This window comes from Heteronotia binoei, chromosome 1 (genome assembly GCF_032191835.1).
Source record: "Heteronotia binoei isolate CCM8104 ecotype False Entrance Well chromosome 1, APGP_CSIRO_Hbin_v1, whole genome shotgun sequence".
NCBI classification, from domain to species: Eukaryota; Metazoa; Chordata; class Lepidosauria; order Squamata; family Gekkonidae; genus Heteronotia; species Heteronotia binoei.
The window spans coordinates 200712468-200739744 of NC_083223.1; the positions used below are offsets into that span (position 1 = coordinate 200712468).

Below are 27277 nucleotides of genomic sequence, written 5' to 3' on the forward strand. Positions count from 1 at the left end.
TCATTCTAAAAACTACAAGAAACAGATAAGGAGTCTACGGCATAACAACATGGAGATCAAGTAAGCCACGGGATAGATACAGCAACTCCACTTAATGGGATTTTTTCCTGTTTTTTTCCTTTTCACATAAGAATGCTAACAATTTTTCCAGTGTTTAATTTTAAAAGGTTTCCTTTTCTTTCTATCTTGTATTATTAATTTTGTGTGTGTTTAAAAAATGTTTCTTGTCTACCTCAATAACCAAGTAGGTGAAATGTTGGATAAGGACTTCACGGTTTCGCTTCAGATGCCAGTTTAAAGTAAAACAGTAACCGAAACAATGAAACAAACTCTCAAAACATTTCAGACAAGTACCCTTCTTTTTGTTTGTTTTCCTTTTTGAAACACTGCTGATCCTATGTATTCTTTTGTTTCTTCCTCTTTGAAATCATATTGTTTCCTCCTTTTTTCCAGAGGGGGGGGGGAAATGCACACACTGTGCTGTCCCGGAGTATTCTCTAGCTGCACTTGCAAGACTTTACAATCATGTTAGAAAGCTGTTCAATTTTGGGCGTTTTGCCAATGTAATACAAGATGGTGAGGGGTTCTAGGTCCTGGGATACACAGCATGGAGATGCAGATGCTTCTGGGTTTATGGTGTTATACAAGCTAAGTACCTAGATGGAAAAGAAAGGACAATGAAGATATTTATGTTGCATCCTAGTTTAGTTATTCAGGACACCTGTAGCTTGCCTTTCTCCATCAACATGACAGTAATAAAGAGACACTACATTTGCTCAGATATGGCATTTGATAACATTTAACCATACTGTAACATTCAGTGTATCTTACCATTTTGATTTGTTTGTATGGTCAGAATGCTGTTCCAAGAGAAGCTGCATTTGGTAACTGCAAATGTAATAAACTATTCTAATGTCCCACCGGGTTTACGCCTTGGAAGTGTTTTGCAAGTTTGCCATTCATCACTGAGTTGGTTTCCTTGAACTTTGGAACTGGGGCTGCCTTCTCATTAGGGTTGCCAGATCTTACCTGTCTACCAGTGCAGGCCTTTTTTTTAACGTTCCATAGAGCTTTTTACCCAAATGCTAGAGTGTCTCAGGCACAATGATGTAACTTCTGGGTGATGTCAACTTCTGGTGGGTTGGAGGCCCCAAAATTGGGGAAACCCTCACCCCAGAGGGAATGGGAACCCTACTTCTCATTAGGCAAAGCGAGTCAGCTTTTAACTCTACGCAGGCCACTCCCCCAAATCCTTCAAACATTTTCTTTACAACCAAGCTGTTATATAAGAAATGCCAGGCAGGGTTTTCAGGATATCACGTCATGTTCCAGATAGTCAAAATCTGTACAGACTTTTCAGAATCTAGAGCACAGAATGTGTACAATCTGGATCACTGTTTCCCAGAAGAATTCCTTCCCATTGAACATGCCTGCCTACCAATTACTTCCATGTGAAGTCATTAGGACAGTGAGTACATTAGGACGCTTAAATGATTCAGACCTGGCTTAGAGGAGGATCTAATCCAAACACTACAGATCCACTGCTTTAGCTAGGAAAAGGCACTGAGGTTGGAATTACACAGGCCAAGCAGTGATTGGAGTGTAACAGACTATGAAAAAGACTTCAACTTCCATGTGTGAGAAGGGGGTGTGGGCTGAAAGAGTTGTATTAATAGAAGATTCTATTTTGTCAGAAAAGGGTAAGCACTTGCTCCCTTAGTGTGTTGTAACACCTTGGATACATAAGCTTGGCTGGATGGGTCTTTCTCATGTGAGAACAGTGGGGAAAGAAACTTGGAAGGTCTGGGGCCTTTTTGTTTTTGAATTTTTAACATTTTGTGGGTATTGTCATTCTTAGGGCTTCAGGTATCTCTTTGTTTTGAAAAGATGGCATCTATAATCATAATATTAAGACTGATGTGCCATAGTGATAAGTTTGATGATGACAAGCTTAAGAATACCACTACATTTTTTTAGTCTCAAATATCCCACTATCCCATCAAACAAAGGGAGAGACTTACTCGACTGTGCTGAGTATCTGAGCTCCATAAATAGGGACAAGCTCCTGCACAGAAATTTGCATGGTATCCCTTAGGTTCATGTATCCATTTCCATCCAAGATCCCTCTTGAAGTCAATATAAAATGGTCGCAGACAGCAGTTATCCTGCACATTCCTGTAAACAGAATGGCCGACAAATACATAGTTACAATCATGCCCTCTCAAACTGCAGAAGGTTGAAGTGTGCTCACTGGGTGGCTTGAAGGTGAATTCGATCAACTATTCCAAGAGACTTTTTGTTTCTAAACATCCGACAGCTGAAATACCTGCTGCTTTAATTTGGCAAAGGTGTTTCTGTCAGGAAACCCAAATATGCCACAGATGAACTATTAATGGTGGTGCCAAAAAATGAATGATTTTTTTTTTTTAAAAAATCATTCTCTCATGTGGCCACTAACTGGGGCAGTCACTTTACTGGCCCTTGCCTCCTTCTCCTGGGGGTGTCTGCTGACTGGAATATTAGTAAAATTACCTGCCCTAAAAGAGGGCATGCTCTGACCAGAGGCACATGAAGCTACTCTGGGAATGGCCTCTCTCAGTGTAAACTCTGTCACACTCTTCCTTATGTTGTTGGAAGCATGATAGTTCTTGGAAGCCTCTCCATCCCTAACCAGCTGCTGCCATTCTACCATGCTGCAACTTTTCCTTACTCAAGAAATCTACCTGGTGGTAGAGTCCAAGATGCAAAGATCCATAGGAAGGTAGTTCCCAGTCATGTCTTTATATTTGCCATAGATCCTTGTGTCCAGAACATTGCTGCAGCACCTCCATGGACCACAAAACAAGGAAGTCAGAAAGCAGGGCCTTCCAACCACCACTGCAGCTGCCACCAGAAAAATCTGGATGGAAAGGGAAGAGGGCAGGTGTCGTGAGGGAAAGCTGGTGCTAGGAATGTTCTATAACGAATCTAGATTTTGGTAGTGTTTGGGCTTTTGGGGGGACTAAACATTTCTGACCCCCTCAATTACAAATCTGAAACAACTATTTGTGAGAAAGATACAGGTCAAAAATTCTTTATATTTGATCTCCATTAAATAAGAAAGTCTGATTCAAAAGAACATTAAAAATTAAGTTCCAGTAAGGCCATTTGAAATAACTGGGATCTCCACCAGCCCCCCTCAGACTTGCTGAGAATCATCATGGTCCCCCAGAAAAAGATTCCCTCAAGGACCTTCCTTACATCATCTACACAAGCTAGGTATCAGATGAAAATAAATCTCATGACTTGCCACTGGCACAATCTAATGCGTATGTGCACCATTCCATCCTTATTGTGTATATCCCATACCTGCTCCGAGGAGATCACAACAGGGTACTCAGTCCCCTCATTTTGTCATCACAACAACCATGTCCAGCTTCCCAACCTCCAAAACAACTGGAGTACTGATAATTTTGTCCCTGTAGGTTTCCCCCAAGTCAGCAGACCTGCCTTTTGTACTAGTATCAATTGATCCGGTTGTCCCAGAAAGAGGGAAGGAGATAAATAGAGTAGTTCAGATCTATAAGTAAAAAGTAGAGAACTCTACCAGGAATATGAAAGTAGAAGGGTTGTTTTTTTTTTTAAGTAACAGTCTGGAAACCAAATCAGATGCTTTAACTTCAGTAGTTTGTATATATGTTTAAATATTGATCAAATGCCAGGCTTTTCTCTATTAATTTCATGTGGCATTAAACTAAAGTTAGTGGTATAATTGTGTACAAGAACCAACCTAATCCTTATTGCATTCCTCCTCCTCATAATCTTGGGAGGAAAGGCTTTCCAGACACCATACTACAGAGTCATTATAGTAAAACTCCAAACTGGGTTGTAGAGTGTGGATTAATAAATCTGCAAAATAGAGTTAGGGACAGATAGGGGATTTTATTTACAAACTTTAAGGTAGTTTAAGATTTTCAGTGAAGCCACACACACACCGGGTGGGGGAGGGGAATTGGGCTGGCCTGGTTTGGCTTAGTGAGTGCTATGCACTTGGACCTGATTTTTCTTGGAGAAAAAATGCCTGGGAGATGGAAAGAAGGAAAAGTGAAGACAGAAGGGCAGATAAAGGTAAGTTGGCTGGTGAGTGGGAGAGAAGTAAGCAGAAAAGGGGAGAGGCTATGGGAGCTACAAGGGAAAAGAAAAAGAAAATAATAGGGAAGGAAGATACTGGGAAAAATGATGTCCCCTGTCACATCTTTGAGAGTCTCCTGCTTGTCTTTATATATGATAAACTGAAAGGTCAGTTTCTGTTCTGATTTTCACCTCACAAGGAGCCTCAGATTCCTAAAATGATTTTCCCTTCTGCATGCAACCATTTCCCCTTCTTTATCTTGAATTATACCCATATGTGCAAAGTTGAGATTCTTTGCAGGTATTCCAAGTTTTTGCTTATGTCTTACAATATGGTATATATATTGTCAAATTTAGGACAACTTCTACTCACCACATCTGGGGCTGTCTGTCTTTTTAGGGCTGGCTCAACTTATTTTGGTGGTACTAATTGCCTTTTTTTTGCCTTTCCTTCTTTAACTGACATTTTGTTCATGTTAACTGATCTACAGCAAAGGTGGGAAGAAGGTTACAGTTTAGGCTTCCCAATCCCCAGGTCCCAACGGGGGATCCCCCGTTTTTACAGGCTTCTCCCCGCCCCCAGCCAGCTGGCCGGCAGGGGAAGCCCCGCTCCCACAGTCACCATGAAGTTTTAGAGCTCCTGCAGGTTTAGAAACCTGCAAACAGGTCTGTGTGCCTTTAAGGCTGAGCAGGAAGCAGGAAACAGGAAGGGCTTCATGGGAAAGGGTCATTAACAGTTCCGTAGGAGAATGGCCCCTCCCTTTCTTTTGCTTTCAGTTTTCAGAGCAAGTAAAGTTCTGCAGGAACAAGATCCAGTAAGTATTTGTGTGTGAGAGAGAGGGAGGGGGCAGGGGATTCCCTGGTTTGGAGGCCCTCCCCCCGCTTTAGAAAGCCGGGGGGGGGGAATGTCTACTGGGCACTCTATTATTCCCTGTGGAGAACGATTCCCATAGGGAATAATGGGAAATTGATCTGCGGGTATTGGGGGCTCTGGGGGGGGCTATTATTTGAGATAGATGCACCAAATTTTTAGTATAGCATCTAGTGCCTCTGCCCAAAATACCCCCCAAGTTTCAAAACAATTGGACCAGGAGGTCCAATTCTATGAGCCCCAAAAGATGGTGCCCCTATCCTTCATTATTTCCTATGGAAGAAAGGCATTTAAAAAGGTGTGAGACCCTTTAAATGTGATGGCCAGAATTCCCTTGGAGTTCAATTATGCTTGTCACACCCTTGTTCTTGGCTCTACCCCTAATGTCTTCTGGCTCCGCCCCCAAAGTCTCAATATTTCTTGAATTGGACTTGGCAACCCTATTACAGTTCATTGCTGGGTCACTGGAGCTACTAGTTTCTGGGATTGTTCCAAAGAATCCTCAACTAGGTGAACAGCTGACATGATGCAGCAAGGCTCATCTTATGCAGAATACTCAAGATCACTCATATTATATGCCATAATGATTAAGAGATCCTGGGCATGTACCATTTAAACACAATGGTGCACTAGTGGAGATGCTAGTTAAAAAAAAAGGACTGTGTAAGGACAGCGAGCTCACCTTTTATTTAGAATATGTATCCCCAAAATGTCCAAATAGATTGATCAAAGAAAGTATAAGAGGTACCTGAGGGCACTCCTTGAAATGAGCAGGCTATTTGCTGCCCAGTCTCTTTATATGATAAGGCCCTGCCTCTACCAAACATAGAGAAACACTCATCCTGTTTCACGGTAAGCTGCTTAGATGGTGGTATCATGTGGCATAGGCACAGGAGGAAGCCAGAAGCCAAGATTATTTTTGGAGAGCTCTTAAAATATGCTATTTATGCTATCATAGAAATATCCTTGTTATTACTGAGCCAAATCCAGCCCAAATTGAACACTTTTTGAAATCTATGAGTCTTAACAGTGCTTACTCATGTGCATTATTATCAGGGGACATTCTGTAGAAAAAGAGGTGCTGGAGCTCATTAGCACAACTCATTTGCATATGCCTCACACCCCTGATATCACCAGAAAGGGTACTAAATTATACCAGCTCAGCATCTACCTTAAAATGCTTCTTAAATTAGAATTATCATAATAACACCTTACCGTCATCATACTTTTTAAATTACTTTTTCCTATGTGGCCACAGTGGCATGATGAAGATTCCCATACATCTGCTTGATATATTTTGGTTATTTCCCATTTCTTTGTGGGGGAAAACATTAGAAAGCTTGTCAAATTCAGCAAAATTCTCACGGGGGTTGAACAACTGAGCCCAGAAGCAAATGTTTGGGGGTGGGGGGTAAGAAAGAAAGAGCACAATAAAATTTAGAGGTTCCACTCCTGTGAACTCCTGCCCAAAATGAAGCCTGATTATTATCACTATTAGTTTATTAATCCTGTTCCAGATGTCAGAAAAGAAATAAGGTTCAAGAAGGGTTGAGAAATAGTCACAGATGGCAAAGAAACAATGGGCATTGATCTTCTGCAAAATGACTTTGGGGAGACTTGATGCATCTACAGAAATATACATGGTATAGAGTAGTGCAGAGGGAGAATTTTTTTCCTTTCTCCCATAATACTGGATTTTAGGACCACCCCACAAAACTGACTGGAAATGATTCAAAACTGACAAAAGGAAGTACTACTTCACACTACTGGTAGATGACTTGTGGAACTCACATTTACAAGATATAGTAATGACCACTGGATTTAAAGGATTTGGGGGTTTCAAATACATTTCAAAAAAGGTTGGGCAGATCTGTGGAGGATGTGTCTGTTGTTGGTTATTAACTATCACAGCCCAATAGAGTCTCCTGCTTGATAGGAGCTGGAGATCAAATGAGGATTATCTATAGTCTCTGCTTGTGAACTTGTCTGTGGCATCCAATGAGCCATGGTTGGAAACAGGATGCTGCCCTAGATGGACCATTGGTCTGATACAAAAAGACTACTCTTCTGTTAGATGAAAAAGAATTCTGACCAATTTTTAGTTTGGGTAAAAGACTGAAATATCAAATGATTTCAATTCATATTGCAATATCTTCAGAGCTTATTTTTTTGGAGCAGGAATACACAGGAATGCAGTTTCAACTGGCTTGGCATCAGGGTGTGTGGCCTAATATGCAGATGAGTTCCTGTTGGGCTTTCCCTATAAAAAATCCCTGTGTGAAACAATAGTGATGGCAGGGGGTGTGGCCTAATATGTAAATGAGCTCCTGTTGGGCTTTTTCTATTAAAAAGCCCTGAATATCTTTGCCTATGATGTAATATTAGATACTGGTACTAAAGTTAGATTCTGCCCATGAAAGCTGTGTATTGCTACAAATCTAACTCTACCAAAAGTTGGGTGAAATTGCCACCAATATGTGGATGACACTTAGCTCTATCTTGTACTTCCAGCAGTTCCCAGGGAGGTTGTGAAAACTCTGAACAAGTGCATAGAAGCAGTTTTGAGATGGATGAGGGCTAACAAACAGGTGACATCAATGACCAGTAATGCCTTTCACCAGCTTTGGCTGATGAGTCAGCTGTTTCCCTTCCTGGGCAGAAAAAATCTTGCCACTGTGGTGCATGGCCTACTAACATTTTGATTAGATTACTGCATGGGGCTGTCCCTGAAGACTGTCTGGAAGCTATAGCAGTTACAAAATGCTGTGGCTAGAATGTTGACTGAAATGGGTTGCAGGGACCATATCGCTCCCATTTTGCTTCATCTACACTGGTACCCAATTTGCTTCCGGGTTCAATTAAAATTGCTGGTATTGACATTTAAAACAACATATGACTAGGGGTAGAACACCTGATGGTCTGCATTCTTCGATCATTGGAGGCCTTGATTTGAGTGTCCCCACCATCTGATGGCTAGCAACCTGAGAAAGAGCTTTCTTGGCCATGGAACCAAAACTTTGGAACTCCCTCTCCAGGGAGATTAACCTGTGTCCCTCTGTTGTTGCCTTCTGCCAGTATGTAAAGACTTTTGTTTGTTTGCAGTATGTCCAATAACTGTTATTATTTATTTTATTCCACTTATATCCCGCCCTCCCCGTCAAGGCGTGCTCATTGGGCCTCCTCCCCTGGTTTGTTCTTGTGGGTTCATATGTTTTACTGAATTGTTTAAATAGTTTATATTTACTTTATGTTAAATACTCTTTAATACCTTGCTTATTTTAATCTTGATTTTTTTTGATGTTTTGATATTTGCCACCCTTACCCTTTTTAAAATTAAAAAGGGTCCAGGCAAATAGGCATGAAAAACTTCAGCTTGAGACCCTGGAGAGCCGCTGCCAGTCTGAGTAGACAATACTGACTTTGATGGGCTGAGAGTCTGAATCAGTATAAGGCAGCTTTGTATGTATGTTCGTAATAAACAGAAGCAAAATTACAAAATTTGAATGTCATCCACACATCTGATATTTAGGTTTTCAGTTTGGTATACTAAATCTCAAAATTAATAATGTGACTTCTCGCTTTCCTGCTGCCTTTCGCCTGCTTGCCCTGGCTCTCTTGCTTTCCAGCCATATTTCTCTCTTTCCTGCCATCTTCTCTGCCTTCATCTTGCCTCCCTCACTGTTTGAGCAATGGAGTGCTGCACACCCTAGGGCCAGCCCTGCGAATAACAGGATATAGAGGCTAAGGTCTTCCTCTGATGAACTGGCACTGGTATTCAGAGATTTACTGTCTCTGAATCTGCAGCTTCCCTTTAGTCCAGGGGTGTCAAAATCATTTGTTGAGGGCCAGATCTGACATAAATGAGATCTTGTCAGGCCAGGCCATGTGTGTCATAAACTGTAATGCCAGGTAGCAGAGATATAAACTTTATAAAGCACAAAGACAAACACAATTAAAAGATTTTTTTAATTTTTTTTAAAATAAAACATGCTTAAAACATTTGTGGTCTTAAAGGCGCTTTCTTTATATCTCTCCTGTGCAATCTGGGGAACTGGACAAAGGAAGCTCTTTCCTTCCTACCCCAGGGGACCAGGAGGGAGAGGAGCCTCAGCAAATAGAAGGAAGAAAGGCTTGGCTCAGTAGCTCTGCTGTGCAATTGAGAGAAACTGGAAAAATAAGCTATCCTTCCCCCCTCCTCCCCAAGGAAGGAGTCTCAGCAAATGGAAAAAATAGAGGCTTTGTTCTGTAGCTCCTGTACAATTGAGCAAGCCTGGCAAAGCAAGCTGTGATGCGGAATGACAGAATCATAGAGTTGGAAGGGATCTCCAGGGTCATCTAGTCCCATTCCCTGCACAATGCAGGAAACTCACAAATACCTCCCCTTAAATTCACAGGATCCACATTGCTGTCAGATGGCCATCTAGCCTCTGTTTAAAAACCTCCAGGAAAGGAGAGTCCACCACCTCCCAAGGAAGCCTGTTCCACTGAGGAACCATTCTTCCTAATGTTGAGTCGGAAACTCTTTGCCAATTTCACACATTACATGTGAGCAGAATTCAAAGATGAAGTCTTTGGGGTCAATGATTTCAATTGAATATGTGAATAAGTATCTCTAACTAAAATAATTAGTTCCTAAAACATTTAACTGTTTAGGGTTTTCTGCTATTTAAGAATAATTCAGAAGAGTATGAAAAGCACAAAAAGATGTATGAAATTCTCTGGCAGTGTTTGAGGAAAAGAAAGGTGTTTCTGCCATCTGAGATCCTTAAAACAGAAATGCCAGGGACTGAACCTGGGACCTTCTGTATGGAAAGGATCTTCTCTACTACTGCAACACAGCTTCTCCTTATTAGAGGGCTATGATCTAAATGAGATATATTTTAATAGCTCATTTTCTTCCTTGTATTGGGCTCTATAAAACAGTGATACCAAATCTTGCTCTAGGTGGAATGCTCTAACAGTGCAAACCTATGTGGGTTTACTCAGAAGTAAGACCCACTTTAGTTAATGGAGCTCCCCCCCATTTTTAGGATTACAGTCTTGATACATCAAACAGTCTATTCAAATAACCACGGTTCTAAAAGTTTAATCTTCCTTTTTGCTTCCCCTCTCAGAATACACGGAAACCATACCATAAGCCTCTGGCAGGCAGGCACTTTAACAACTCTGTGCAGAGCTTAAGTTTGAAGTGGCAAATAAATGCAGGAATGTGACCATGGAGGAAAAAAAATGTGCTTGGAGCCAGAATTTCACATAGTGGTTCTGCTGCATATTTGCTAAAGAGACACGGTGCCTTGAAAAATTAACACTTGGGAACTGCTGAGTCAGAAAAAGCTGAAGCAAAGTTCTGATGAAGCTCTGGGTACTCTCCCTAATGTACAACTGGATTATAGCCTATGACCATGCTGTCATAATTGAAGTTGAACACACTCTCAAAAATCTTGTATTCTCATTGACAAATAAGTTAACAAAAAGAGAAATTTAGATTTTTCTTCAGAGAACAAAATGCATTTTAACTTTGAAGTATTTTTCCATGTGGAACCAGCTCCTCCTTCTGCTAAAATGCCTCAGTCTACTACTTGTAATCCAAGGAGCAGAGCAAAAGGAAACACTGAACATGAGCTGCAGGATGAATGCCCCAGACAAATTCACCCCAAATAACCTGAAGGTGTGGACATGGCTCTCACAGGTACAACTGTGATTTCTTGACAGCACTTGCTGAGATTACAATGGCACTTTTCCTAGGCCACTGTGGCCACAGATTTGGTTCCACAATTCCACATAGTACTATCTGTGAAAGAGCTGTACTTGGACTACACATTGCGTGAATGTGACCCTAAGGAAGGACATGACTCTGGAAGAAAATGTAAATATCTGAACAGTACTAAACATATCCTCAAATGAATATGAATTGCACATGGTTTTACAAAATATAGTCACTTTTGTACTAAAAGCATGAATGCATGTGTGAATCAGTATGGAAATAAAATATACTTCAGAAATATTTAATACTGCTTGCCTTCTATGCTCAGGTGTCAATATAAAAGTTTCATGTTGCAAGCAATCAGTTCTTGGGTATCTTGGGGAGGAGGTGGTCAGCAAAGAAATGTGATTCTTCAGTTCTTACTGAGAACTGTGAACAGACACTGTAGGAGCTCTGCTGCAAGAGAATGCAGCCTGTATTCATACTTATGGATTGATCTAATAAAGAATGTAACCAAGAAATTATTGGGCTACATTGACAGGACATTAACAGCAACATATTTCTACGCTTGTGCATAAATAAATTCTCTTTCCATAGTTACCTAAAACAATAGGCAGCATCTAGAGCACGCTTCTTCCGTCGACTGGACTGTTGCGACTCAAGTCTGTAGGAGGGTAACAACATTAGCAGAAGATGTGGGTTCTTCCCACTGTATTTTTTCCTATTGGACTTTAAAGTTTTCTCAGCACTGTGGTAGTCCTCAAGACCTTCAAAAAATACATTTTGGTAATAAATACTGTGTTGCTTTTCGGGAACAAATTATATAAACCATCTCTTTATAAGTAACCCGATTCACAGGAAAATCGGAGATGCTGGTATCACTTGGATACACGATCACATGCTGGTATGCTTGTGTGAGTGTGGAATGAAGATCACTGACATATTTATCACTGTGGCTCAGTATGGATGCTTCTTCAGACCATGGTTCAGAGATATAGTAACATGCTGCAGTCTCATGTGCTACCACCTTGTCATACTTCCTCATACACTGATTCACTACTACTTGTTCTCCTTAAACTGGACAGGCTATTGTTTCTATTAGCTTCAATACCATTATTAGCCCAAGTTTCCCAATATGAATATTATATCATTACTAGAACAACCCAGAAATGGAGGTAATTGACACTAAGAGGTGAGGACAGACAGGGAATGCGTGAGTCAGCAGCAATCCTTCAAACTGTGGCTTGGAGAACTGTCCAAATTGAGCCTGTGTCTATTGAATCTAAATAATAGGTTTTTATGTAATTCAGTAGAAATCCAAGGCAAAAGAATTTGTATTAAAATGTTGGTTTCATGCATATTAATCATTACTCATCAAATATAATATGACCAGATATTCATATACATTACTTTATTTGTAATTATCATGCACTTTGATATTTAATCAAAAAATGAAATTCATTCCTATGATATTTTTCTTCCTTTTTCAACTTCCATATGTTTACAGGCCACTCTCCACCTAAGGTTACTCAAGGTTATGTAGTTAGTTATGAGAGCCAGCAAGGTGTAGGGTATCAGGCTAGAGTCTACGAAACCCTGGTTTGAATACCCACACTGCCATGGAAGCTTGCTGGGTGACCTTGGATCAATCCCTTTCTCAGCCTATCCTTTCTCACAGGGTTGTTGTTGAAAAGATAAAAAAGAGGAGGGAAGAACAATATTGTAAGCCACATTGAGCCTCCACTAGGGAGAAAAAAAAGATATAAGTATCTAAATAAATAAAGTTCTAATTAAAATGGAAAGCAGCAGGACAAAAATTAGACAAGCTTAGTTTGCTCTTTTGGTTTCACTGGGATCTAATCATGACTAACTTTAACTGGACTGGAACTTTAACTCTTCTCATCACCATTAGAATGTTTTACATCAACCGTGTACATAGTTCATGTACCCCAATTAAGTAAAACCATGGCCTTGTTTTAAATTTGAATAGAGGACATCCAAAACATTTGGATAATGTGAAATTCTTATAATCTAAAATATAATGTACATAGTTAGACTGACAAGATGGGAAACATATTAAGACTATGAACAATTGGACTGGATGCAATCCATGTCTACTGAAATGATCCAGAAAATCATGTATTTTAATTGGGTAGGATTACATCAAAGTTGGATATTCAGAAAATTAGGCTCTGCAGTATACCAAAATCCAACAAAGAATCACTATAGAAGTGTGTGTGTGTGTGTGAACGTGCTCGCACACACACACAAACATTACTCCAGATCCACAATTACACACAAACATTACTTCAGATCTGCAATTCTGTGGCCAAGCTACATCTGACAACAGCAAACCTGTATCTTTATCAGTATGTCCAAATCACATGCATAGTAGGGGTACGATTTAAAGGATAAAGGTGTGTGTGGGTAAGAATGCAGAACTTTCCCTCTACCTGCAGCTTCACCCTCTCATGGAATCCATCTTGCAAGTACTTTTCCTCTTGGTCAGGCTCCAATATTTGAAGCGAGTTAAATTCAGAAAGAGCAACTGGGAGAAAGAGCAGGAGAGTTTTCAGCCCCTCTTACCCACCAGTATGACTCTTGTGTCAGTGCAGTCTTCTGCAGTGAGCTTAAGACAGAAGTAATTTTGTATAGGATAACACTGTAAATTGCACACTCACCCCTGCTGATTAGGGCTGGCCTGCATTGAAAGGTAGAGACTGTCTTCTTTGCTGGTGCTTAGCAACCAGTATGACGCACACCTGCTCTAGAACAGTCCCTTTTACTTTGATAAGCTTGGGCTTGAAGCTGATTTACTTCTCTCCTCACTCATTATTCCTTTTTAGAATCTTAGTAACAACCAAACAGGATTTGCTGCTGCTTCTTCTTTTTTTTAGGATTTGCTTCTTTAAATGTGTACACTACACTGATACGTTCTTGAAATATCATGCAGAGTTAAAGACAATTTTCTTAAAAGTGTTTTGGTACTGTATGTGGTAGCAGTGTGCACAGAAATTAATCCTTCTAGATCTGGAGTGAAGATCGATGAAGACCATTTCATTCAATGGAAAGAGGACCATTCTGGAAAAGGGTAACAGATACATCGCTTGTATCTTGCCACCATAATCTGCAAAGTGAATGGTGGGAAAGCGCATGGCCATGTAGCTGTTCCAGCATGAACAGGTGTCATTTGATTATCTGGTAGTCAGCCAATAAAAGAAGAAGAGTAGGTTTTTATACCCCACTTTTCTCTACCCTAAGGAGTCTCAAAGTGGCTTACACTTGTCTTTCCCTTCAACAGGTATCTTGTGAGATAGGTGGGGCTGAGAGAGTTCTGAGAGAACTGTGACTGGTCCAAGGTCACACAGCAGGCTTTATGTGGAGGAGTGGGGAATCAAACCCGGCTCTCCAGATTAGAGTCTGCCACTCTCAACCACTACACCATGCTGGGTCCACTTCTTGTGCTCAATACTATAACAAAGGATCACATGTCTATTTTTGGAAGGCAGAAGTCAACATCCCATGTGGACTGGCAAGAAAGAATGCACCTGCATTTGACATGAAAAGCTGAAAGACTCAGGACCATTGTTCCCAGTTGCTGGCTAAACATGAATGGGATAGCCTCCATACATTGTGGTCCAACAAGTGTGTGTGATAAATATGAAAGTATTTGACCCAAACTTTCAAAGTGTTCATGTTACTCCTACAATTAAAAAGTTATATTGCTGCTTGCCTTTATGGGGCAAATAGCATCCACAAATCCTAATTTAGAGATCAGGGTTGGGCACCTCCCAGCACACATACTGAACAACAGCACACCAAACCATTTTGGACTGCCCTCAGGGTCAGTTTTCTGCCCAAGCAACTGATGCAAGGCTGAGATTACTGGCATGGGAGAAGGAAACAGAAATACCAGTTTACGCTTCTCATTGCTTCCTAGGCCAGCCACCAGCAGGGTCCACCACAAGCATCTGAGGCACTGGCATTAAAGTTGTGGTTTTTCTTGTTTTTCCAACCTTTTTTGTTTACCAGCACACAGACGTATTTTTAAGTAGGTGTTATGGTTCCCCCTCCCCTCAGCATTCAGGTCAAAGGGGCTGTCTCTATTAAAGATTATCTTTGTAGTACAGTTGCCACTTTTTCATAGTTAGGCTTGTCCATCACATTGATAATGTCTGAAGTTCTATGGCCATGTGAATTATCTCCATGCCAGTGTCACACCCCGATGGGGGCCAGAATTCTGTCAGGGGAGGGGAATGGAATTGTTGTTACATTTAATATTTAAAGTGCTTGCCTTGGGGGGAAAACGGTTCTGGTAAGTTTCAGATAGAGAGCAGAAGGGTCAACCTTGGGCTCAGAAACAAAAAAAAAAAGAGGGTCTCTTGAGGATCCAGAACAATGACTTTTTGTGAACTGAAACTCAGAGATGATGTCATTTATTTGTGAATTGCATACTGCGTCTTAACGATGCAAACAAGAAGAACCAGAGACCAAAGAGCTGAAATAAGGGGTCAGAGCACTGCAGAACCAAACTGAGAAGAATTTTTTGCTGCAGAACTTGTCTGCTGTATAAAGGACATGGGCTGCTGGGAAAAAAATTCTTTTAGAATCTGCCAGGATCAAGACCAGTTCACTTAGATTTATCTGGATGCATTTTCCTTTGTTATATTGTTGCCCCAAATGCTCTTCAGTTTTTATATATGCTGCTTAACAACTGCTTTTAGTATGTTACTGATGGTTTTAAAAATCTTTAGTAAAAACTTGACTTTGTTGTGTAAGCGACTTAGTCTCTAACACTTCGCTTTTCACTCCATCTGGTGGTGGTGTATCCTATACGTTGGGCTCTATCACAAACCTGTATAAGGCTATGAAGGCCGTCAGCTGGAGGCACAGTGATGGTTGTGATAAAGTTCACTGGAGCAGAGAAGTTAAAAGAGGACTACAGAAGCTGTTGGCTTAGCTTCTCTTCTTTCATTGATCAGGCTACTGCCCAAAACATGACAAGATGAACTAAGGAAGGTTAAGGCCACATGATACAGAAATTCAGACATTAATGAGACAGCAAGAGAGTGGCCTCAAGAAAGACGCAGCCACATTACAAAGATCCTTTTTGGTGAGGAAGTTCCCCATGCAGAAGGAGCCTTCTAGATGAGTGAATAGGTTTACCTAAAAATGTGCATCTGAAAGTGTTTCCCTATCTGCACTGCAAACTCAGTGTGACTACTGGATATATTGCATAAAATGCCTCACTCACAGTGAGAACTGAAATGCATTCAAAGTGCAAATTATGTCTCTGGCTCCTTGAGTGTCCATAAGCATCACCTGCGGCATACATTTTTGAATCTATAGGTTCAGGCTGAATTGCTTGTTAGGTTACTTATTCAAGGGAACTCTGATTTTTTAAATCTACTCAACTGATTTCAGTCAATGAAATTCTATACCTTTGTTTTTAGCAGTGAGCTACAGGGCAATTCCAGATAAATCGCACAGATCACTGAAGTTAGAATGATTTGGATCAGCACTAGCATAGTTTGGGAAGAGCCTGCCCCCCTCCAAAAGCTTAAGAACCTCTTACTTTTGATGTTCTGATTCAGCTGTCCACTTGAGAAATAGTTGCTACACAAGAGTTTCTAAGAGAATCTTCCAGGATTTCCACCCTCACATACATGAACATCTTCTCCAGTCCCTTTATACTATTTTGGTTCCATATTTTATGCAGGCTGTAGAAAACTTATTTATGACATGACAATTTTAATTTGTAAGCTTTATTATTACCTGCAAAACTTGCTTCTAGTACTTCACTTTGGTTTGGGATGATATAATTATTTGAAGGCACGAATGTGCAGCACGGACAATGCAAACTTATCTTAAATCCAAGATTCCTGTCTGCAAAACATAAGATTGCCTTTAGATCAGCGGCAGACCTGAAGTGGCCCACAGTTAATGAAAGGAGGCTCTAATGAGAAATGATAGACTTTTTATAGTCTTTGTTTTATTGTTTTAATGTTATTGTTTTATTATTGATATGATTTAAAAGAAAAATGCTGTAAGTTTCCTTGGGGCATTGTCCAAGGGCAGGATAAAAAAGACTGTAACAAACAAACAAAGAGAAGGGTATTGTCTGTCACCTCTATGATGGAGCCATTCATGTACAGCATCAGTTACGTCAAAAGACAGCCATTCACCTTCGGCTCTCGTTTTAACTACCTTGCTATCAATGTAACGTTGCATTGGTGATGTTAGGTCTTTGCTTTTGAGAATCTGCAAGAAAGAAAGAAAACAGACAATGTATAGCTTCTGGGATTTCAGTAATACATCAACAAAAGACAGTTATGTACGCACACGCGCACACACACAAATTTGATATGTTCAGATGTAAAAACTGGGCAAATGTGGTGAATCAGAATTGGATCCAGGGAACCAGAAAAACTTTTGCAAACTTTGTGTTACTCGGGCTATTTTGGTTCAGATATAACATGAAACTATAGTTTTTAACTCTAGTTAGCTTGTGAAGCTGATTTTTGGGATGATCATTCCGATCCTGATTTGTCTTAATCAGAGCTGGTTTTACCACCTTCAGTCTGGCCAAGTGTCTCTGTAGGCAGACAGTGTATGAGGGTAGAACTGGAGAGTCAGCAAGGATTCAGCTAGGATGTCCACATTTGCATGTCATCCCAAACCTCAATTTTAAGACTAGTTGCGGTTAGTTCACCAATTTCAAACCTGGTTTAGGATACTGGTTTGATGGACCATAGCTAACCACAATAAATTTTATGCCCATGTTCAGACCAAAGTAACTTGACTAAACCACATTTTCACTTTATGTCTGAATTAAGTCTAAGTGTGAGCAGACAGGCTAAAATAAGTCACCTGTGAGCCATTATTTGTTGACATCACCTATGTGGGAAAAGGAGATGGAAAGGATATGGCAGAATACCACTTCAGAGCACTAGAACAGGGGTGGCCAAACTTGCTTAATGTAAGAGCCAGATAGAATAAACATCAGATATTTGAGAGCCGCAAGACATGAACATCAGATGTTTGAGAGAAGGAAGGAAGGAAGGAAAAAATAGATGGGGAGGGAGAGGTGGAAAGAAAGCAACTTTAACTTAAAATGCATTCTCCAGGCCAACAGCTGGCTTGGCTTGGAGAAGTGATTTAGAGAGACAAATGCCTTCTCCAAGCTGGCTGACAGGGTAGTGGAGGCTTCGAGAGCCACACAATATCTGTGAAAGAACCACATATGGCTCCTGAGCCACAATTTGGCCACCCCTGCACTAGACCATCAGGGGGAAAGATTTTATTTGCTTGCAAATAGATCAAGATGGGAAGCTGTGTTAATCTGTCTGTAACAGTAGAAAAGAGTAAGAGTCTAGTAGCACTTTAAAGACTAACAAAATTTGTGGTAGGGTATGAGATTTCATGAGTCACTGCTCAATCCTTCAGATACAGCTGTTGTTTTTAACATAGGGAAACATTCTAAACTGTGGTCTTGCATGATCTTTCACCTCCAATCTCAAGTGGTGTGGTCCATTCTGCTTTCTTAGATGTCTGAGAACACTGTGTCTCCTTACTGTCCATGCAGATGTGAAACAGTTTTTATTTGCAAGGGAAGCTCAAAGCACTCCCTTGAGCTTCCCAAAGGACACAGTTTTACCTTATGGCTCTAATGGATTTTTCTGGTTCAAATGATCAGGGCTGTTTCTCCAAGTGCACAGCACAAGAGGGACAGTGCTATGATCCAGAATGAAGAGGCCAGAAGCTACTGCAGGCTGCAGTTAAGAGGGTCAGGTTCTACCAGTGAGACATTGGAAAATAACAAATGCCTTCTCCCTTACCTGTGCTAACTTATTTATTTTGGCTATATGCTGGAATGTGTTTGCTTTTAAAAACTCATATGTTGAGTTCAATAGAATCTGTGAAACTGAATGTACTGATGTTGCTTCTGCCAGTGGATGGTTAGAAGAAACATAATTTATTAGCATCTATATATCTATCTTGAAGACCTGGCTGATTCAGTATAGTAGCTGGGCTGGGATCTAGCAGGCTCATGTTCCAGTGCCCATTCTTTTACGAAGTTCCTTGAGTAAGCTTAGGCCAATCACATACTGTCAGCCTAACCTATTTCAAAGGGCTACTGTAATGATAAAATGAGGATGAAAAAAATGCTATTCTTTCTTCCTTGGTAGAAAGGCAAATTTATCTTATACTATGGCCGTGGTCACACTCACCATTAAATCCATCCCTAACCCGTCGCTATTATACCCCGCAGCTTTTTTACAACGAATTTCCTGATTAGATATCCCTCCATCCTTCAGTTCTAAGCAGCATTGGTCCCGTCATTGGTTGATCAAAGGTCTCAACCGGATCTCATTTTTTGAGATGGCATTCTGCACTCGTGCAGGTTTTTGTTTTTTTAAAAAAGGTGCCAGCAAAAGTGGGCAATCTGCTGCCCCCCCCCCCCAATTTAAACACCCAGCCAGGGAGGGGAAGCCTGGGAGTTCTCTTTGCTTTCTCTCCACCTGGCGGGGAGACAGCAAAGGTGTGTGATCTTCCTCCCCCCCCATTTACACACCCCACCGTGGTGTTTAAATGGGGGGGGGGAGCATGGCAACTCTCTTTGCTGTCTCCGCCTGGCATGGAGACTGCAAAGGTGGGTCATCTTCCTCCCCCCCCCCCATTTAAACGGGACAGGATAAAAGCCGGAATGGGTCGGAACAGGCCGGAATGGGTATCAAACAATGTAGACTGTCACAAAAAATGAACACCCTGCCAGGGTGTTTAAATGGGGGGGGGGGCACAGGAACTCTCTTTGCCGTCTCCCCGCCTGGTGGGGAGATCACAAAGGTGGGTCATCTTCCTCTTCCATTTAAACACCCCATTGGGTTGTTTAAATGGGGGGGGGGAGCACGGAAGCTCTCTTTGCCGTCTCTCCACCTGGCGGGGAGAAGGCAAAGGTGGGTGATCTGCCTTTTCCTCACATTTAAACACGCCACCTGGGTGTTTAAAGGGGAGGTGGGAAGCCCAGGAACTGCCTTTGCCATCTCCCTGCCTGGCAGGGAGACAGCAAAGGTGGGTGATCTGCCCCCCCCCCCCCATTTAGGAAAGGTCCCCTGTGCAAGCACCAGTTGTTTTTGACTCTGGGGTGATGCTGCTTTCACAAAGTTTTCATGGCAGACCTTTTATGGGATGGTTTGCCATTGCCTTTCCCGGTCATTACACTTTCCCCCCAGCAAGCTGGGTACTCATTTTACCAACCTCGGAAGGTTGGAAGGCTGAGTCAACAATTGCTGGCGCAATGATATCATTTGGAGTGGGTTCTCACAGGGACACGGATGTGCGCTTGCGACGAGTCGGCTACAATGGAGCGTTCAAACATAGAAAGTACGTGCAGGAGTCATTAGAAGCATGCTTGGTCCAGATTTAATGTACTATCAAAAAAAGTCCGTGTCCCAGTCATGGCAGTGCAGGACATGAATGAGCCAACGACCATTGCCAGATGCTGATGTTTGGACAACTGCATAAAATCCGACATGCAACTGGCTTTCATCCATGCCCATCTCATCAGTTTATGTGCGTCTGACCTCGGCCTGTATTAGGTTTATCATACACTAACAAATAGTTATCAATATGATGAAGTGTAAAAAAAATATGACAAAGTGTCAGCGTTATTACTAAAGGCCATCATCTATGAAACACTTTTACATTATAAGAAGCTTCAATATAAGGACAGTAATGAGAGAAAAGACATTCCACTGCACATGTGGAAATGACCCTGACAATGAGATGAATGGGGGAATCTTGGTATGTAGGATTTCATGTATGCACTGAAGCATTCATAGATCTACATGTCAGAACTACAGACTTGTTTTGTCTTAAATTACTCTGAACAATGACTTGTGTTATGTCACTAATATATAAATATAAAAGTAGATTTATTTATAGGCAGTTACCAAACACCACAATACTCTATGGGTATGTCATAGTATCTCCATGCAGTACAGAATTTTTCCATGTTGGTACATATAAGAACAGTGGTTCATCCACTTAGGATGCAAAACAGAGGAAAACTAGAAGAGGTGGGAAGTAACTGAAAACTCTCCTCTCTTAAACTGTGTTGGTAAGGGAAGATGCCCATGAGATACATACATGCAACATTTGGGTCTATTTTTCTGAAAATAAAACTACCGTAGTCTTCTGCAATGCCTTTGAGATATTTTTCTTTTGTTAATGCAATCAATTGGTGCACCTGTCTGGTTTTTTGACTGTCCTGTTATGGAGTGCTTCCCTTTCTCAAAGGAATTTCTCAAAAGAGTTCAAGATAGTCCATGTAGCTGCTGTCCCATTTTATCCTCAGAAAAATTCGGTAAGGTAGCTTGGGTTGAGAGATGGTGGAAGGACTGCAGTAATGAGCATAGGATCTAACTTTGGAATTGCCTACAAAGGCTTCCCAAATGTATTTAGCTGGTGGATGCAGCTCTTGAGCATGCAGCAAGCTGGTACTACCTTGCAACAACATATTGATGCAGATTTGCTTACACACCCCAATAATATCTGCTTCACAGGTAAATAAACAGAATATTAAGACACATTAACACTCTAGCTCTCTTTACTTTAAAAAGTAATAGGACCTATAATGGAAATGCTCATTGTCCACAAAAGTGAAGAATGGAAGAATAAAAAAAAATACTGTACTGGTTCTAACAACACAGTGCAACAAATCAGGAAATCATTGTATTGTCTATGCCATGGGTTAAAGTTATTTATATGGTTGTCATATGTTGGATGCAACTTGACGGCACATAACAGACACAAATTCACTTGGAGCCTTAGGTAAGCCACTCTGCCTTCACCTTAGCCCTCCCCCTTCTACATCTGCAGTATAGAGACAATTGAACTTGTCATGCCTTTTGAGAGCATAATGGTTGGAACTAGATAATAGATGGAAAATACTTTGCCTTATATTATCTATAGCTGGTATATTATAGTTGCTCTATTAATAAAGCCAAGAAAAACTGCAGTGTCAAGAACATGGTAAAGAGACCTGCTATAGTGATCAGACTCTCACAACCTGATCAGATTCTGGGCTGGAAGTTACATAATAATAATAATAATTTTTAATTTATATCCCACCCTCCCTGCCGAAGCATGACAATGGCCATCATAGATGAAGACACAAGGTTATCCCAACCATTAAAGCTAGGTAGCAGAAGGAAGCCAGGCACATGGCTTGGCAGCAACAAAACAGCCTCCCAAAAATATTGGAAGGGAAGTGAGGAAAGGGAAGTCATGTTCACCAAACCAGTGGGTGTGAGGAAGCAGCAGATCAGATTCAGCCATAATACCTACAAAACCTACCACAAGGCACACCTGTATAGGCAAGATTTGCCCTCTTTTTGTCATTCAAGGACTGCAGCTGATGTAAGCATCCACATCTCATACCAGTTTATCATCCCTGTTTATGCATTCTAGAATTACAGGGGCATGGGCGTCCAATGGGCTGTGGCCAAAAGCCAGGACTATGTTCTCTGAGGCTCCATTGGATATCTTCAGGGACTAAGGCACATTATAAGCATTTTAGTAATAATTCCTTTTGATGTATTTCTAGGTTACCTGGATTATTGTCTTGGTAGTCTTCAAAGGCAATGATATAAGATCCAGTGCAACTGAGCGGTTTCCATGCACAAATGCTGATTGATTTCCTAATGTACAACACAGAAGACCAAGAGAACACCAGAGATAGCTGATCATCACTGTATACAGAAGTATCACAATGATGGGGCAATGCTGTATGTTTTAGTATATTAAGTCTTCCAATTAAAAAAAAATAGCAACCATGAACCTTCTAAAGAAATCAAAATCCTAAATAGAATCCCTGAAGCAAAAAACCTTTCCTGCTGCCTTGCTGTCTTGTAATACAATAATTGCTGGTCTCTAATCAACATAAGCTGGGATTTAGCTATCATATTATAACAATTGTTTCATTGCTGAGTAAAAAGAAAAAGAAAAAAAGAAGCCATTAAGCTATCTTCCCTCCTCCTCTTCGGTAATATTAAATTCCAGTATGATGTCCTTCATAACTTTGTTGGCCACCACAATGCAGAAAATCTCTTTTTTGCTACATCAGCATCCTAAAATGTGGCCAGATCCTTCCTTCATTACTAGCTAATTTTCTTTACTTTTATGAACATCCCTTTGTCAGTGTCAGAAAGATAGTCTTTACTGGTTTCCTATAATTTCAAGCAGTATCTTTATCAATGAAAGCCAGTTCCCAGCTTTCTGTCACGTAGGGAAGGGACTGTGCAGAGGTGAATAGGCTTGATTCCCATTCACTGGCCCCACTGATGGACTTCCTGATGGTGCCTGGTTTTTTGGCCACTGTGTGACACAGTGTTGGACTGGATGGGCCATTGGTCTGATCCAACATAGCTTCTTTATGTTCTCATATTCACTGAGGTGGACAGCAGCAAACAACTGGCTTCCCACCCCACCACAGTGATGCTCCCAAACACATGCTTTTGCCCATATAAATAAGTATTGTCATTCTCCCCTATGAAAAAACCCAAAGCATTCCATACTGCAGTGAGGATAAAACCTGCACTCCACCCCGATATTGAGTAACTAGGATTCCCTCAATGGAGCACACTGTGTCCTATGTACTTTTAAGTTTTCTTGCAATATACACGCCATCTCTCCATACACACCATGACCATCATAATAATGGACATTTTTCTAGTCACTAATAATTTTATGACAGTTTAATGTGAAGAATACTCTATCTGGTTCTAGTGTTGACCTATAAAGTCCTATATGACCTGGGACCAGTGTACCCATGGGACCACCATTCCAGATATATCCCCTGGAGAGCCTTGCACTCAAAAGATAGAATCCACTGGTGGTCCCTGGCCCAAAGGACACCCAGCTATCTTCAATCAGAGCCAGGGCCTTTTTGGCTGGTGCTCTGTGGGACTATGAGATAGTTTTGCATGGCCTGTAAACAAGGCTGTAGCTAAGATTTTATGTTTAGTGGGGCCCACAGCAGGATTTGTTGCTTGGGGCGGGCTGGGGAGGGCACCCAGTTTGGCAGCCCAGGGCTCTTGGTGCTGTAAGCTGTCTTGAGTTTCACAAATTTTATCTGAGCTTCTAGGATTTTAAAACTATAATCCTAGAAGCTCAGATAAAATACATACCACAAGTTAGGAAAGGCACAAACAGGTATAAGAAGAGGCCAGCATGGTTAACAAACAAAGTAATGGAAGCTGTAAAAGGTAAGAAGGACTCCTTTAAGCGGTGGAAAACCAGTCCAAGTGAGATTAATAAAAGGGAACACAGGCAGTGGCAAATCAAATGCAAGACTGTGATCAGGCAGGCAAAAAGGGACTATGAGGAGCATATTGCAAAAAACATAAAGACCAACAATAAAAATTTCTTCAAATATATTAGAAGTAGGAAACCAGCCAGGGAAGCAGTGGGGCCCTTGGATGACCATGGGGTAAAAGGATTACTGAAGGAGGATAAGGAAATGGCTGAGAAGCTGAATGCATTTTTTGCCTCCGTCTTCACCGTGGAAGATGAGAAGTGTTTGCCCGCCCCAGAACCACTAATATTGGAAGGGGTGTTGAAAGACCTGAGTCAGATTGAGGTGACAAAAGAGGAGGTCCTACAACTAATAGACAAATTAAAAACTAATAAGTCACCGGGTCCGGATGGCATACATCCGAGAGTTTTGAAAGAACTCAAAGTTGAACTTGTGGATCTTCTAACAAAAATCTGTAATCTTTCATTGAAATCTGCCTCCGTTCCTGAGGACTGGAAGGTAGCAAATGTCACCCCCATCTTTAAAAAGGGTTCCAGAGGAGATCCGGGAAATTACAGGCCAGTCAGTCTGACTTCAATACCGGGAAAGTTGGTAGAAACCATTATCAAGGACAGAATGAGTAGGCACATTGATGAACACGGGTTATTGAGGAAGACTCAGCATGGGTTCTGCAAGGGAAGATCTTGCCTCACTAACCTGTTACATTTCTTTGAGGGGGTGAACAAACATGTGGACAAAGGAGACCCGATAGATGTTGTTTACCTTGACTTCCAGAAAGCTTTTGATAAAGTTCCTCATCAAAGGCTCCTTAGAAAGCTTGAGAGTCTTGGAGTAAAAGGACAGGTCCTCTTGTGGATCAAAAACTGGCTGAGTAATAGGAAGCAGAGAGTGAGTATAAATGGGCAGTCTTCGCAGTGGAGGACGGTAAGCAGTGGGGTGCCGCAGGGCTCGGTACTGGGTCCCATCCTCTTTAACTTGTTCATAAATGATTTAGAGTTGGGAGTGAGCAGTGAAGTGGCCAAATTTGCGGATGACACTAAATTGTTCAGGGTGGTGAGAACCAGAGAGGATTGTGAGGAACTCCAAAGGGATCTGTTGAGGCTGGGTGAGTGGGCGTCAACGTGGCAGATGCGGTTCAATGTGGCCAAGTGCAAAGTAATGCACATTGGGGCCAAGAATCCCAGCTACAAATACAAGTTGATGGGGTGTGAACTGGCAGAGACAAACCAAGAGAGAGATCTTGGGGTCATGGTAGATAATTCACTGAAAATGTCAAGACAGTGTGCGTTTGCAATAAAAAAGGCCAACGCCATGCTGGGAATTATTAGGAAGGGAATTGAAAACAAATCAGCCAGTATCATAATGCCTCTTTATAAATCGATGGTGCGGTCTCATTTGGAGTACTGTGTGCAGTTCTGGTCGCCGCACCTCAAAAAGGATATTATAGCATTGGAGAAAGTTCAGAAAAGGGCAACTAAAATGATTAAAGGGCTGGAACACCTTCCCTATGAAGAAAGGTTGAAACGCTTAGGGCTCTTTAGCTTGGAGAAACGTCGACTGAGGGGTGACATGATAGAAGTTTACAAGATAATGCATGGGATGGAGAAAGTAGAAAAAGAAGTACTTTTCTCCCTTTCTCACAATACAAGAACTCGTGGGCATTCGATGAAATTGCTGAGCAGACAGGTTAAAACGGATAAAAGGAAGTACTTCTTCACCCAAAGGGTGATTAACATGTGGAATTCACTGCCACAGGAGGTGGTGGCGTCCACAAGCATAGCCACCTTCAAGAAGGGGTTAGATAAAAATATGGAGCAGAGGTCCATCAGTGGCTATTAGCCACAGTGTGTGTGTGTGTGTGTGTGTGTATATATATATATATATTTGGCCGCTGTGTGACACAGAATGTTGGACTGGATGGGCCATTGGCCTGATCTAACATGGCTTCTCTTATGTTCTTATGTTCTTATGTTCTAGCCCCCCTTCGCCAGGGCAGTCACAGCAGCTCTGCTCCCCCACCCCTTCCTTATGTGCCCATCTCTCAGAGAGACAGAGACCTCTTGACTCTCCCCCTTTGCTCTGCAAGGTGTGCTAGGAAAGGGGAGAAAAAAAGACCAGCAGCAATGCTATTATTTGTTCATTATTTATTACTTTAGATTTCTATCCCACCCTCTTCGCAAGTGAACTCAAAGCAGCTAACAGTCAGTTCAAACATCTATAATTACAATTTAAAACCAATAAAATACAATTACAATTAAAACGATTTAAGGTGCTGTACAACTTCGATACAGGTGGGATCTTTCTTTTCTGATAGTGATCCTATAATGATCATAGATCTTCAGCGGTGTAGGGTGGCAGTCCTCTCCCAGTTTAGATGTTGAAGGCCTGTCAAAATAATTTGGTTTTGAAGGCCCTGCAGAATTGAGAAAGATCCCACAGGGCCTTTATGGCCTCCAGCAGGGCATTCCACATTTCTGGTGCTGCCACTGAGAATGCCCTAGCCCACAGCCAGGCCTCCTCTGGTACGGAGATGGACAGTAGGTTTTGTGCCCCCGAACACAGTGTTCTCTGGGGAACATGTTCAGAGTGGCGGTGAGCAAAGGGGACAGTTTGAGGGTCCTCCAATGGAGGGGCCATATAGTTGGAAGGGGGGGTTGAAAGGATGGGCCTGGCCCCTCCCAGGCCTCACTGTAGCTACAGGCCTGTCTGCAAAACATAGATGTTCCACCAGGCCTATGATCAAGGATAGCAATAGTTTACCATTGTATCTGGTCGTGATCTGCACCCCCCCCTCAATAAGAGGAAATAATTTACCTATGCTATCAGAATGTTCTTAAGATGTAATTTAAATGGTTTTAGACTAGATTTTATATATATTTGTATACCAATGTTGTATACCACTCCAAGCCCTCCTGGGGAGAGTGGTATGGAAATAAATACATAAATAATCCCACTGTTTTTTCAATAAGGTGCCATCTGTATTTGACCCTGGTCTAGGTGCTATATGCTATTTGAATTAGAATTGGCATGAGGTTTGATATAGTCCTCAATTGGCTTGAGAGGGCTGGATGTAATGCATTAACATGTTCCAAACCTTTCCATATGATAGTACCAGCATACTGAAATTCTGTATATATCTATACAGACATAGAAAGAGAGAGCCCTATTTGCTGAAAAGTTTCTTTCCAGCACAATTTGCATTAACACTTTCCATTGTATATTGAGCATGGTTTTTTGGCAATAGGTGTTAGCTGCCAAATACTTCTGTTCCTGC

The 27277-nt window shown here is 41.4% G+C and overlaps 1 protein-coding gene across 2 annotated transcripts in view; it reads right to left on the reverse strand.

Moving 5' to 3' along the window:
* Positions 1-215: 215 nt before the first annotated feature.
* TGFB2 (transforming growth factor beta 2) overlaps positions 216-27277 on the reverse strand; it is a 148580-nt gene continuing 121518 nt past the window's right edge. Inside the window, exons 3-7 of one of the 2 annotated variants that reach the window (XM_060246628.1) lie at positions 16814-16946; positions 16461-16571; positions 11287-11452; positions 2022-2175; positions 216-656 (exon numbers count right to left, since the gene is read on the reverse strand). In XM_060246628.1, the coding sequence (XP_060102611.1) occupies positions 498-656; positions 2022-2175; positions 11287-11452; positions 16461-16571; positions 16814-16946 (723 nt within the window). In that variant the 3' untranslated portion in view covers positions 216-497. Of the gene's footprint in view, positions 657-2021; positions 2176-11286; positions 11453-16460; positions 16572-16813; positions 16947-27277 lie in introns of those variants that run through there. The other variant, XM_060246637.1, reaches the window with a different exon arrangement.